Source organism: Sinohyriopsis cumingii, chromosome 19 (assembly GCF_028554795.1).
Source record: "Sinohyriopsis cumingii isolate HCF-2022 chromosome 19, ASM2855479v2, whole genome shotgun sequence".
Taxonomy (NCBI): Eukaryota; Metazoa; Mollusca; class Bivalvia; order Unionida; family Unionidae; genus Sinohyriopsis; species Sinohyriopsis cumingii.
The window spans coordinates 20,424,223-20,438,710 of NC_142979.1; the positions used below are offsets into that span (position 1 = coordinate 20,424,223).

Consider the following 14,488-nt stretch of genomic DNA (forward strand, 5'->3'; position numbering starts at 1 on the left):
TCCTCTATCCCGTGGTTGGTAATTTGCTGACAGATCACATAATCCCAGTTGTCACTAATACTCTGGACGAGTAAAACTACCACAGTTAAGAAGTTTCGTGAGTCGTTTGCCTTTCTTCCTTGTAATGTTATTTTTTATTTATAAACATGTACTTATTGTATGAACTGAGTACCTAGTAATGTTTTGCACGTGACGAAGTACATTAAATGCTCATGGCGGAAATGTAAATTACAGGGCTTACTGTCCAACCAGTTTTGAAGCACGCTGAATTAGCCTGGTGTACTGCCACCAAGCGTTGGCGGATATTATCCCATAACCCCCGCCTTTTTACGTGAAATGTTTGAGAATAGAATATCAGCCAATGTCATGTATGCAAAGGAATGAACTATGCTATCTGAAACGAATTCGCTTCAAAGAAATTACAAACTATGCAAATATATAGAAGTGCAAAAACAACCTTTCCTTTTAGAAAGTTAAATAGTAAAAGATGCAATTAGATATATATTTGTAAATAGTTTCTTCCTTTCCATTAATCAGGTTTATATGCAGTAAACATTCGTTGTGAAATTGTAATAAATCCAGTAATGTTACTGACATTTACACGAACATGTATTTCCAAATTTCTTATGTATAATTCAATCAAGTCATACATTAATACCCGACTTAACAGGCAACAATTTCTGGATTACTTAACGACACCTATATTCCTTTCACATCTACATAAATATAGATTTCAAACACGATTTTATAATAATTAAAATACAATGTAAAATATAGTTTGAAAATAATTCTTCACAGTGCAACATATTTCACACCAGAGACGGGTATCAATAAATTCATTAGCGGATAGTGTATCTAGATGCAACGACTCAAGATTTATATATGTAATCAAAGAATAATTGTAGTAACACTATATGGACATACGCAAAACTAATTGTCTGATATGATTCATATTAAAATATGCCAAAGATACGATAGAAAACACACATACACATTATATATATTACATACACAATTTTCATAAAACAGACAAGATGATTTTATTACCGTTTGAGTCATTAGAATTTTTTTTTATATTTCATTCATGGATTTGTAAGCTGTACTTTCACATGCTGCATATGATCACATACAACACCCACACCCCGCTTCACCACTCTCCGTCCCTATATTATTATTTAGTAATATGAAATCACTGTCTTTGAGTAAACCATCGTAAAATACTGAACTGTCCCATCCGGAATCTCATGGTGTATATTTACTCTTAGTAGAATTTGGATAATTTTGATTACTTGATTTTGCTCGTTAATATATAGACAGGATTGTTTCTATGTGTTTGAAACGCTATATATATATATATATATATATATATATATATATATATATATATATATATATATATATATATATATATATACACGACTTGGTATATGCCATGATATATCCCATCTGAACTGGTTTTGAAGGCAGACAGGCAGGTAGGTTATTAAGCATTATCTCGCTTACTTTTAAAAGTGTGCATACATAGGAGAAAGTAAACAATATATATATATATATATATATATATATATATATATATATATATATATATATATATATATATACATACAAGTACATTAATTTAGAAAATATGTTGAAAGTTAAGTCCACTGTTACGCCAGCAGTGTGAAACAGACGTTAACAATGATACTTGTTCGTTCAGATTGCGTCTAGTACCTATGGTCATGGAAAGGTTCACACTCACCGTGAAAATCATGAAAATCATTTATTATGCAGGTGTCTGGGTGATAAGTTTTACATCTGCATTTGTATCATTGTATCTTAAGATAAAAGAAATCACAACATAGTTAAAATACAATACATACATATGATTTATAAAAGGACTGAGGTAAAATACTTAGCGTTTCTAATGATAATATTTCAGGTGTTCACACTTAGATGAAAATGTAGAGGTTTTGTTAAAGAAATAATTTACAAAGTTAAACAATAAAGACAAAGACACATTTTTACATTTTCAGGAGTGAATGCAATGATCATGAAGGTAATCATATAAACAATATCATTAAAGGGGAACAAATATATGGTTCAAAATTAACGCTAATCCGTGTGATGCATTATTAGTTCTGGCTGTGAGTTTTAATCCTGCCTGTATCAGGGTCTCAAATACCAGGACACTACCACCAACAGCTGCATGATGTATTGCTGTCCATCCATTCATGTCAGTCTCTGGTATTAATATGGGATGGGTCTCGATCAAATATTTAACTATGTTTAGGTTATCATTCCCTGCTGCAATGTGTAGTACATTATAATCTTCTTTGGTTCTGTCTGTGATTTTTAATCCGGCCTGAATCAGGGTCTCAATTACTGGGACACTACCACCGGCAGCTGCATGATGTATTGCTGTCCATCGATTCATATCAGTCTCTGGTATTAACATGGGATGAGTTTCGATCAAATATTGAACTATTGTTAGGTTATCTTTCCCTGCTGCGATGTGTAGTACATTTGAATCTTCTTTGGCCCTGTCTGTGATTTTTATTCCTGCCTGTATCAGGGTTTCAATTATAGGCACACTACCAAAGGCAGCTGCATAATGTATTGCTGTCCCTCCATTCATATCGGTCTCTGGTATTAACATGGTATGGGTTTCGATCAAATATTTAACTATATTTAGGTTATCATTCCCTGCTGCGATGTGTAGTACATTCGAATCTTCTTTGCTTCTGTCTGTGATTTTTAATCCTGCCTGTATCAGGGTCTCAATTACCGGGACACTTCCACCGGCAGCTGCATAATGTATTGCTGTCCATACATTCATATCAGTCTCTGGTATTAACATGGGATGCGTTTCAATCAGATATTTAACAATTGTTAGGTTATCTTTCCCTGCTGCAGTGTGTAGTACATTCGAATTTTTGTTGGTTCTCTCTGTGATTTTTAATCCTGCCTGTATCAGGGTCTCAATTACCGGGACACTACCACCGGCAGCTGCATAATGTATTGCTGTCAATCCATTCATATCAGTCTGTGGCATTAATATGGGATGAGATTCGATGAAATAATTAACTATTGTTAGGTTATCATTCCTTGCTGCAATGTGTAGTACATTCGAATCTTCTTTGGCTCTGTCTGTGACTTTTAATCCTGCCTGTATCAGGGTCTCAATTACCGGGACACTACCACCGGTAGCTGCATAATGTATTGCTGTCCCTCCATTCATATCGGTCTCTGGTATTAACATGGGATGAGTTTCGATCAAATATTTAACTATTGTTAGATTATCTTTAGCTGCTGCGATGTGTAGTACATTCGAATCTTCGTTGGTTCTGTCTGTAATGTTTAATCCTGCCTGTATCAGGGTCTCAATTATCTGAACACTACCACTGGCAGCTGCATAATGTATTGCTGTCTCTCCATTCATATCAGTCTCTGGTATTAATATGGGATGAGATTCGATCAAATATTTAACTATTGTTAGGTTATCTTTAGCTGCTGCAATGTGTAGTACATGCGTATCTTTGGTGGTTCTGTCTGTGATTTTTAATCCTGCCTGTATCAGGGTCTCAATTACCGGGACACTTCCACCGGCAGCTGCATGATGTATTGCTGTCCATCCATTCATATCAGTCTCTGGTATTAACATGGGATTAGTTTCGATCAGATATTTAACTATTGGTAGGTTATCTTTCCAAGCTGCAATGTGTAGTACATGCGCATCTTTGTTGGTTCTGTCTGTAAGTTGTAATCCTGCCTGTATCAGGGTCTCAATTACCGGGACACTTCCACCGGCAGCTGCATGATGTATTGCTGTCCCTCCATTTATATCAATCTCTGGTATTAACATGGGATGGGTTTCGATCAGATATTTAACTATTATTAGGTTATCAGTCCCTGCTGCAATGTGTAGAACACTGAAATCGTCATTGGTTCTGTCTGTGATTTTCAATCCTGCCTGTATCAGGGTCTCAATTACCGGGACACTACCAAAGGCAGCTGCATAATGTATTGCTGTCCATCCATTCATATCAATCTTTGGTATTAACATGGGATGACTTTCGATCAAATATTTAACTATTGTAAGGTTATTTGTCCCTGCTGCAATGTGTAGCACATTCGAATCTTCGTTGGTTGTGTATCTGATTTGTAATCCTGCCTGTATCAGGGTCTCAATTACCGGGACACTACCACCGGCAGCTGCATGATATATTGCTGTCCTTCCAGTCATATCAGTCTCTGGTATTAATGCGGGAAGGGTTTCGATCAAATATTTAACTATTTTTAGGTTATCATTCAATGCTGCAATGTGTAGTACATTCGAATCTTGGGTGGTTCTGTCTATAATTTTTAATCCTGCCTGTATCAGGGTCTCTATTACCGGGACACTTCCACCGGCAGCTGCATGATGCATTGCTGTCCATCCATTCAGATCAGTCTCTGGTATTAACGTGGAATGGATTTCAGTTAGATATTTAACTAGTGTTAGGTTATCATTCCTTGCTGCAATGTGTAGTACATTCGAATCTTCGTTGGCCCTGTCTGTGATTTTTAATCCTGCCTGTATCAGGGTCTCAATTACCGGGACACTACCACCGGCAGCTGCATGATGTATTGCTGTCCTTCCAAACATATCAGTCTCTGGTATTAACATGGGCTGAGTTTCGATCAAATATGTAACTATTTTTAGGTTATCATTCCCTGCTGAAATGTGAAGTACATTCGAATCTTTGTTGGTTCTGTCTGTAATTTGTAATCCTGCCTGTATCAGGGTCTCAATTACCAGGACACTACCACCGGCAGCTGCATGATGTATTGCGGTCCATCCATTCATATCAGTCTCTGGTATTAACATGGGATGGGTTTCGATCAGATATTTAACTACTTTTAGGTTATCATTCCCTGCTGCAATGTGTAGTACATTCGAATCTTCTTTTGCTCTGTCTGTGAGTTTTAATCCTGCCTGTATCAGGGTCTCAATTACCTGGACAGTTCCACCGGCAGCTGCATGATGTATTGCTGTCCATTCATTCATATCAGTCTCTAGCATTAACATGGGGTGGGTTTCGATCAGATATTTAACTATTGTTAGGTTGTCGTTAGCTGCTGCAATGTCTAATACATGCGCATCTTTGTTGGTTCTGTCTGTGATTTTTAATCCGGCCTGTATCAGGGTCTCAATTACCAGGACACTACCACCGGCAGCTGCATAATGTATTGCTGTCCATCCATTCATATCAGTCTCTGGCATTAACATGGGCTGAGTTTCGATCAAATATTTTACTAATGTCAGGTTACCTTGTTTTGCTGCAATGTGTAGTACATTCATGCCTTTATTAGTTTTTGCCGTGATGTCGAATGCTTCTTGTATCCCGGCTTGCATTGCGCGGTCGCTATGTACTTCGCTATCGCAATGTTCTACTTGTTGTGCAGTAAGAAATTTCATAAGTTCTACATTTTCTGAAAGTGCTGCAAAATGAATTGGGGTGTGTCCTGAATTACTTACTCTCTGTACTAACTTTGGGTAGTTTGTCATGAGATATTGCACCATATCGGTTCTTCCACTACTACATGCAATATGAAATATGGTAATATTAATACTACTTGAGGAATCTTCTGGACATGATACGCAGTTTTTGATACGACTGAAAATATCAGTTTTCTTTTCAATATTCATTGTAGCATTTATATTTCCTCCTCGAAGTACAAGCATTTTTATGACTGAAACATTTCCCGTTGATGCGGCAGCAAGCATAGCAAAGTCGTCAACCTTTTTCCGAAATTGGATTATTGTGTTCAGCAGATCCCTCTCTTCTGAAAGGCATGCGTTTGTGGTTGCGAGTAGTAGTTGTCTAGCAACAAGTTCATCATCTTGTATATCGCAGTGGGCAATATTTCTAATAATTCTTTCGACAACTAATGTGTTTTTGGCATAAATGAAATGGATCAGTAGACTATGTCCATCGGAATCTGTTTTGGACAAAAGACTGTGCAAATCATTTGCGGACGTCATTTTATTTGAGAAATAACCCACAAAACGCAGGTTTTTCCAGACGAGTGCTTCTGAAATGTATTTAAATGACTCTTTTTCGCCTGATTCTAGGCCTTTGTTGATTCTTTCAAGCATGACTGCAAAATCATCATCATCTATCGTTAACTTGAAGTTTAGAAAGTCTTCGTCATCAAAGCAGCGAAATTTATTTGCTACGCAACACATTTTTGACAGCTGTTTGAAAGAACAATGTCTAAGGGTTACATCTGGGTAGTATTTCCCGAAAGAAATAAACACAGCTGTTTCGATGCAATCATGTTGAAAGCTGAATTTTTTTTCTTCTTTGCTGTATTCTACCAGTGTGCCACAAAGTGACTGACCGATATCTCTGATTTGACTAATATTCAAAGTCTTCTTGAGTTTACAGTAGTCAGATATAATTTTGATTTTATTATTCAGTTCCTCACTTTTAGTTTCAAAATGCAAAGATCCGCCAGATAACATGAGCAGCACAAGAAACGAATAGATTTCGAGATTTGTCCTTGAAATATCGAGGATCTCTTCAATAAGAAATACATTTCTTTCGAATACGTCTTTCAGATCTATTGCTTCATTTTGTCTGGATCTAAATATTTTGCAGTTCTGAGGGAAACCGATTAAGCTTTTCATTTCCAAGATATTTTCAATTGTAAATTTGTCGTTTTTATTCATATAATTTGGAGCATATTTCATCAACATTTGTGCCCTTTCTTCTTTTGTCAAACTGTATTTCGCATTACTAATATCTACGACATCGGAATTAAACAGCAATGAAAAGGCATTGTTTCTCGAAAGAGCTAATTTGATAGCCGATACAATTTGGCTCCTAATACAAACAATTAGGAAAATAGAACTGCAGCTGAGATTTGGGTGAATTAGTTCTGAAATCTTTTTCCACAGGTCAAGATCTAATTCAGAGATTCCGTATTTTCCAAGGACATCATCCAGAAAGACAACTAACGGTTGCCTTATATCAACCATTTCCTCCCACTCATTTGCATTATATATCTGTACAGGTTGTATTTCTTTGTTTGTTTGTATAAGATCTGAAATAAGAGACATAGCTAAATAAGTCTTTCCTTCTCCCGCTTTTCCCTGAACGACGAGATGTTTATATTCAAACAGATTGCGGCTGGCGTGGTCAAAAGCTCTGGTTCTGACGTGGACATCTGTATTGTCGCTTTTATGTCTTTCTATTCTTCCTCTCGTTATATCTGTGTGATTAATTAAAAGTATCATAGTGCAATTGTAAATAATAACAGTAATAATAATAATAATAATAATAATAATAATAATATTAATGATAAATGGTCATCTCTATTATAGTGGAGGAGGAGGGTGGGTCTAAGGCGCTCGCCTTTGCTGATCACCGACATCTCAACTTTGGTAATCATGGGGTTGAGTCTCGTGCTCAGCCAGCCTGGGTAACTGAGAAGCTTCTTGTAACTTTCTGTTGGTTAGTGGTTATTCCCATGATTTTTCAGGGGTTCTTGCTCACACAGATATACTGGCCGCCGTGTATACCCTATCATGTATTGAAAAAAATGGCGTTAAATCCACAACAACATCATTATCATAGTCACAGTCGTTACTGATGCTTTGAGCAATGTTTGTTATGTTAGTCTTACACTGAACAGGCAGAAAAAGGGGAGGTATAAAGACGTTACAGCATGCCAAACAAAAGAACCAGTCCGGTCAAGGTTATGTGTAAATAATTTAAATTTATTTAATAAATGTATTTTGAAAAATATTTACAATGATTTCCGCAACCTTTGTTATACTCTTTGTTCATTTCGCTTTATTTTCTGCATTTTTTCCAGTATGTTGGCATGTTACAGTATGCCAGCAACGTTTGCTTCCAATATATCCACGCATTCCATTATGTATGCAACATTTTGTTTCCGTAAGGCCGCACATTCCATCATATCTGCATTGTTTCGATTCAATACATCCTGAAGTTTAATTATGCCAGAAACTTTATTGTTTCAATTTATCGGCAACTTTGTTTTAAAGTTTTGATATTCTGTTTCATACTTCATAAATATGAGCAAAATATCGTGATATGCTAAAATTGTATCGCGATAATATGCAACAGATGCTTATCGCGATATATAGTTGCAGCCTTACAAAATGTATTGCTTTGCATGGGATTTCATTGTCCTGCCTACAAACATGAGGACGTTATGTTCTTGGGCTAGGGCAAATAATAAGAATCATCAACCGCATGGTATTACAAATGAAGCGTTAAACATGCAGCCAGCATATCTAACCCAACATATGTAAAGCGGCTGCGTGTCATCCACAGGATAAAGATAAATAAAATTGCATGTGAGAAAGAAACTCTCTACGAATGAACTACATTTGGACCCGTTAAGCTCTTGCATCCATTCTGAGTCCACTTTTCCAGCCACATATTATCTCAAACGATATTGTTGTAGCTAGTAAACCGGTTGCATTTCCATTTAGTCCCTTGTGTTCAAATGCTAAATCGGGTCCTACAATGTCGTCTTTGTGCACGCCCAGTTGGATCATATATTTATAACCTTATTAAAGATGTTTTCAGTGACACTGACAAAACGTTTAGTATTAAACATCATTTGTCCCGAATTTGTATTGAAGTTAGCTAGAAAATGTTATATCTCTGTCACATTATACTCTCAACTCCTTTATCAGCTGACTTTCATACATTCCAGCACACATGAACGTTGCCATACCTTTTGCATCCGAGTTTGAAACATTATTGTATTAACGTTTATCTTTGTAATCAAGAATGATCTTTGACTAAAAAACATCACGAAAAAGTGTCAGTAGGATAACAGATTATATTGACTATTGATAAACTGCATGGTTGAGCTTTTCTTAAAAGTAATAGTTCATTTCAGCATGATAATTTTAGTAATATGGACCTTGACATATCTGGAACTTTTGGATAACACAGAACGCTTGTTAAAATTATGAATAATGAATGGGAAAAATAGAACAGTACAATGTAATGAATTAAGAATTTTTATAACTGTAATTTTGCTTTTAGACAAATGTTATGAACACCTGCATGTTTATTACTGTTATGTATATTTAATTTAATTGTTTGTTTATTAATTTAATTGTTTAATTTCATTATATGCTATGTAATGTAACACTGTACGCTGGACTTGACATTGTCCATAACTGAGTTCATTTCTGCTTGACCTAACTGACGTTTTTTAGAATTTCATTTATGTAAACAACTAATAATAGCTTAATATTTCTCTATGTGTATAAGCTTATTATCAGGATTAAAATTTAGGTAAACAAGAAGTGGTAAATATGTTGATTTGGGTCAGGGTTGTGGAGATTCCTAAGTGAATTTTATAGGTTATTATGTTGTAAATAAGCAAGGCTCATTAGATCATTCTAGCAGGCTAATTTCCATTTGGTAATGGTTGTTTTTAGAAAAGGCTAATTGTGACCTTAGGTCAAGCAGATAACTGTATTATCTTGTGAATGTGAGGATTTTACCAGTCGTGCTTTAACATCTTGTACCTTCAAGTTGTATTATGTTGAACAGTTTGGGCTGAATTTTATTTTCTTCAAATTATTTAATTCAAGTGATTATTTTATCTGGAAATACAAAAGTCTCTGATAAAATTCTTGCATAAAACCAGTCATTTTAATTTATATATGAATTCAAACCTGATATAATATTTCTGCGATTCAACAAGAGAATGTTGACACATCAGCACTCTATGGGCTTTAACATACAATTCATCGCTTTCAGTTTTGGATCTCTTCTAGACTTTTACTGAATTTATTTCAGGACTTTAAATTACCAGGACTTGTGTCTTCAATTCTTTGATTATTTTGGGATTTAATTCGTAATACTGTAAGTTCTTTTTTCTCATTTTCACTTTGTGTTTTTGGGAAATGAATTATTTGTTAAATTTTACAACGTTTATTGTCTTTCACTCTTTTCTGTTACTTATTTTAAGAGCACTGACTCGTAAAATTTCAAATACTTGACCAAATCGCTTTTATGCAAATATACCCACACCAAGAAAGAATTGCATGTAAAAAAGAGCCAATGTGGATTAGACCCCTTGCCGGATTCCTCTATAGGTACTTAATATTAAGGCATTTACAACACCAAAGACTTACAAGCTCTCTAAAAAGAGGTCTTAAATGAGATAGCTAACCTAGATGACAGCTGCCTAAAAGCTGAATACACAAACACGTGACTAAGAAATCTGAGTCAGTATGATGATTTGTGTACAAAATTTGTCTCAGCGTACAGATGGGGACACACCACCCCTTATGTTGTCCAGTACCTTCCTGACTCCTTCAAAACCACTGACAGAGCTTCCGAGCCTGCCAAATTGGAGAGAAAGTTGAGATCTGGGCATGAATCAGCCCACTAAATGACCCTTCTTGAGCGTCTAAGAAAAAAGACCGCACTCCTTTCTCTTTGACACCACACCCTGACCGGCAACATCAGTTCTGCTATGAGGATAAAGCCTGGACATCCATGGCACCATTAATGGAAAGAACAGGTCTTTTCCCTGAAATTGGTACCCTGATATCCATCCCATAGTTTTACAAGATATCTCAGGGAAGGGAGATACACTGTTTATGCAGACTTCCTGTCCCATTTCTGCAAACGTTTTGACTGGCAGCATAGTAACAGGAGGAGTTATAAAGATCTCTGCTCTCCCTTTCAGGGTAGCCCAATCAGCTCATTGCCTTCAATGGGATAAGGGCTTGACAGGGTGCTGCTCCTCACTGAGCCAGGTCCGTTAGGGCCTTATAATGCTCCTAAGAGGATCAACCCATACACCCTTGATATCAGTGAGTTATGCTCTTAGTCCTACAGGAACTAGATAAGAATCGCATGCCATTCTGGGATTAAGGACTTCTCCTCTCTAGTGGAAAGGTCTTTTGTATTTGATCCGCTAAGGAGCCGGAGAAGAAAGAAATGAGAGAGAGAGAGAGAGAGAGAGAGAATCTCAATAGCAACAGGGTACTTTGTCTTTATTTCATTCTTAAGCTTTCTTTGATACGAGTTTTAAGATAAGTGTTTCAGTTGATTTGTCTTAAGTGATATATGAATTGTGTATGCTTAGAATTGATTATATTTAGGTTTGTGTGATAGTTTGTGCTGATGAACTGTTAGTTATCAATATGTAGTATAAGCTAATAAGTGAATTTTTAAAATCTATTTGTTTAACTATGATGTGACCATTTATCCTATGAATTGTTTTGATTAACATTTGAGCATTGTTGTGGGCTTCACTGTATTTCCTGATCAGCTGTATGTGTGCCTGTGTTAGACATTTAGTTCGAGATAGTGATTAATAGTTCATAATATAGGGTTTAATTGTCATTATGCCAGGACAGACTATGCTAGTCATCAATTGACAATGACAACTAACTCTATTGGATAGTAACAATACATTTTTAGTACAATATTGTTAATTGTCTCATTAAAAAGAGAAACACGAGTGCATGCAGACAAATACGGCATCTGTATTGAATGCAAGGTTCTGACCTGAAGCAAATTGTCAGTACAATGTCTCTTGTGAAAGTGAGAAAGGCCATTCTGATTGTACATGAGAGTGGAATGTATATTCAGTTCATGAATAAGTACTATACAAAGAATTAGGAACTCTTATATATATATATATATATATATATATATATATATATGTGTGTGTGTGTGTGTGTGTGTGTGTGTATATGTGTGTGTATATGTGTGTGTGTAATACTGATTTTTATGATATCATTGAATCCACATCTGAAGCTCATTCTTTGATGAATTATTATCCATAAATGAAAACAAAGTCATATGGACAGCGTTCTTTTGCATACCAGGGCCCAGCAACGTGGAATAAATAGCCCACTGAACTGAGACACAAAGACACAGTGATCCCTTTCAAGAGTGTTCTTAAAACTCACTTATTCCGACTGCAAGAACAAACTTAAACACCTAATAATGTTTCCTAACTTAAATATTCTCCGCATGTTTGTTATGTTTTCTAATTTCATGGTGTTTGTTTTTGTAATCATATCATTATATATGATTTTTATGTTATATGTGTTGTCTAATGTTGTAAAGCTCTTAGAGCTTCTAACGATTAGGCGCTATACCAAGTCCTCATTATTATTATTATTATTATTATTATTATATCTAAAACAAATTCCAACATTTGCTTTGTGAATGTGAAAAGTTTCATTATATATATAATCAAAGTACTTGATAAAAGTGGCAAAAATTGAACTATATTATTTATGAGTGTACAAGAAACTTTCTAAATTTTAGTAATGTTTGTCCAGTTCACGGATGACCTACACTCATAGAACGGTAGCATCCGTAGTTGATATGGCTTTACCTTGAATTTCTAAGATATCGGCATTTGAACGTAATCTAGGTTTGTGATAGCATTATTATTATTATTATTATTATATCTAAAACAAATTCCGAAATTTGCTTTGTGAATGTGAAAAGTTTCATTATATATAAAATCAAAGTACGTCATAAAAGTGGAAAAAAATTAGACTGTATTATTTATGAGTGTACAAGAAACTTTCTAAATTTTAGTAATGTTTGTCCAGTTCACGGATGACCTAGACTCATAGAACGGTAGCATCCATAATTGATATGGCTTTACCTTGAATTTCTAAGATATCGGCATTTGAACTTAATCTAAGTGTTTGATAGCATTATTTTGTTATCATTCTACTCCATGGTAAGCAAGCATTCTTGATACATAGACACAGTTACATTCTCACATTTTATCTTGATATAAAATGATACAATTATATAATGGGAGTTTTAAAAAAAATATTGTTTCTGTTGGTCAAGAAGGAAATTCTTATATGACGTTTTACAGGAAGAAAGGAAATATGAATTACATTCAGGTCAATAATTTTACAACTCGATGCAAAAGAAATGTTAAGTAACACCATCTATTTCCATAACAAATACACAATTTAAATCATGGTTTTGTACTTACCAATTCTTTTATCCAATTTAGTTCTATTCACATTCGGATCTGAAATTATGGGACAAATTCTGAAATGATATGTTTTCATATAAAAGTACGTTTGCTAAGTTAGGGTACACCAAAATGTCAAAATATTATTTGTCCTTCCACCAAAGATGCTTGGCTTACGAATTGATTCACAGATACTCAGTGGGTTTTGAGCAGTTAATAAGAAAAATATATTTAGTAATGGTGTTTTAATCGGCAATAAAGTTGTATTGCATTTAAAACACAAGATGAATATGCTCATCAAATAGAAGTCACCGTCACTCTCTGAGGCACAAGTCTGACGCAAAGAAAATCAGATTTCAGTGCAACATAAATCGTTCAACATAGTTATATGAAACCCTCTAAGATACCCATACCAATGTAAGCATTCAGGTAGATCTGAGTTTTTATCCGTCTTTACTTCTTTGTGAAAAAATGTGTTGTTTTGCTAAAGCCAGGACAGTTTCAAAACTATTCCTCCACTCAGCAATTCTTAAGACATGGTGAAAACGGCAATATATAAGGCAGTCATACTTTTATAATTCACGGACCATTGTTTTAAGCTCCAATGTTTCTATCAAGTTGTTCCTACATAAGAATGAATATAGGCCCTGGACAGATAGATTATTATAAATTTATGCAATGGTGCATACTTACGTGAGATAATTTTTTCAATGCAAATCATTCTTGTCTCCAGTTTTTTCATCCCTTCTGAAAGAAAATGGTGCAAAGATCTGCAATGACTACACAAGGCTGAATTATTAAGGATATTATATATGCTCCCTATACTGCTATGCTAATTAGAAGTAAGGATGACATGGAAGTACGCTATACTACTATGATAATTAGTAATAAGGATGACATGGAAGTACGCTATATTATAATGATAATTAGTAATAAGGATGACATGGAATTATGCTATATTACAATGACAATTAGTAATGAGGATGACATGGAAGTATGCCATATTACAATGATAATTAGTAATAAGGATGACATGGAATTATGCTATATTACAATGACAATTAGTAATAAGGATGACATGGAAGTATGCCATATTACAATGATAATTAGTAATAAGGATGACATGGAATTATGCTATATTACAATGACAATTAGTAATAAGGATGACATGGAAGTATGCCATATTACAATGATAATTAGTAATAAGGATGACATGGAATTATGCTATATTACAATGACAATTAGTAATAAGGATGACATGGAAGTATGCCATATTACAATGATAATTAGTAATAAGGATGACATGGAATTATGCTATATTACAATGACAATTAGTAATAAGGATGACATGGAAGTATGCCATATTACAATGATAATTAGTAATAAGGATGACATGGAATTATGCTATATTACAATGACAATTAGTAATAAGGATGACATGGAAGTATGCCATATTACAATGATAATTAGTAATAAGGATGACATGGAATTATGC

At 34.8% G+C, this 14,488-nt stretch overlaps 1 protein-coding gene across 2 annotated transcripts in view; it reads right to left on the reverse strand.

Annotated features, from left to right (window-relative positions):
• Positions 1-1,647: 1,647 nt before the first annotated feature.
• The window catches only part of LOC149775243 (uncharacterized), a 70,868-nt gene continuing 58,027 nt past the window's right edge, over positions 1,648-14,488 (reverse strand). For both annotated transcript variants that reach the window (XM_089943399.1, XM_089943397.1), the window contains 3 exons: positions 13,687-13,740; positions 13,012-13,050; positions 1,648-7,239 (listed from right to left, as the gene is read on the reverse strand). In XM_089943399.1, the coding sequence (XP_089799525.1) occupies positions 2,060-7,239; positions 13,012-13,050; positions 13,687-13,740 (5,273 nt within the window). In that variant the 3' untranslated portion in view covers positions 1,648-2,059. The remainder of the gene's footprint in view (positions 7,240-13,011; positions 13,051-13,686; positions 13,741-14,488) is intronic.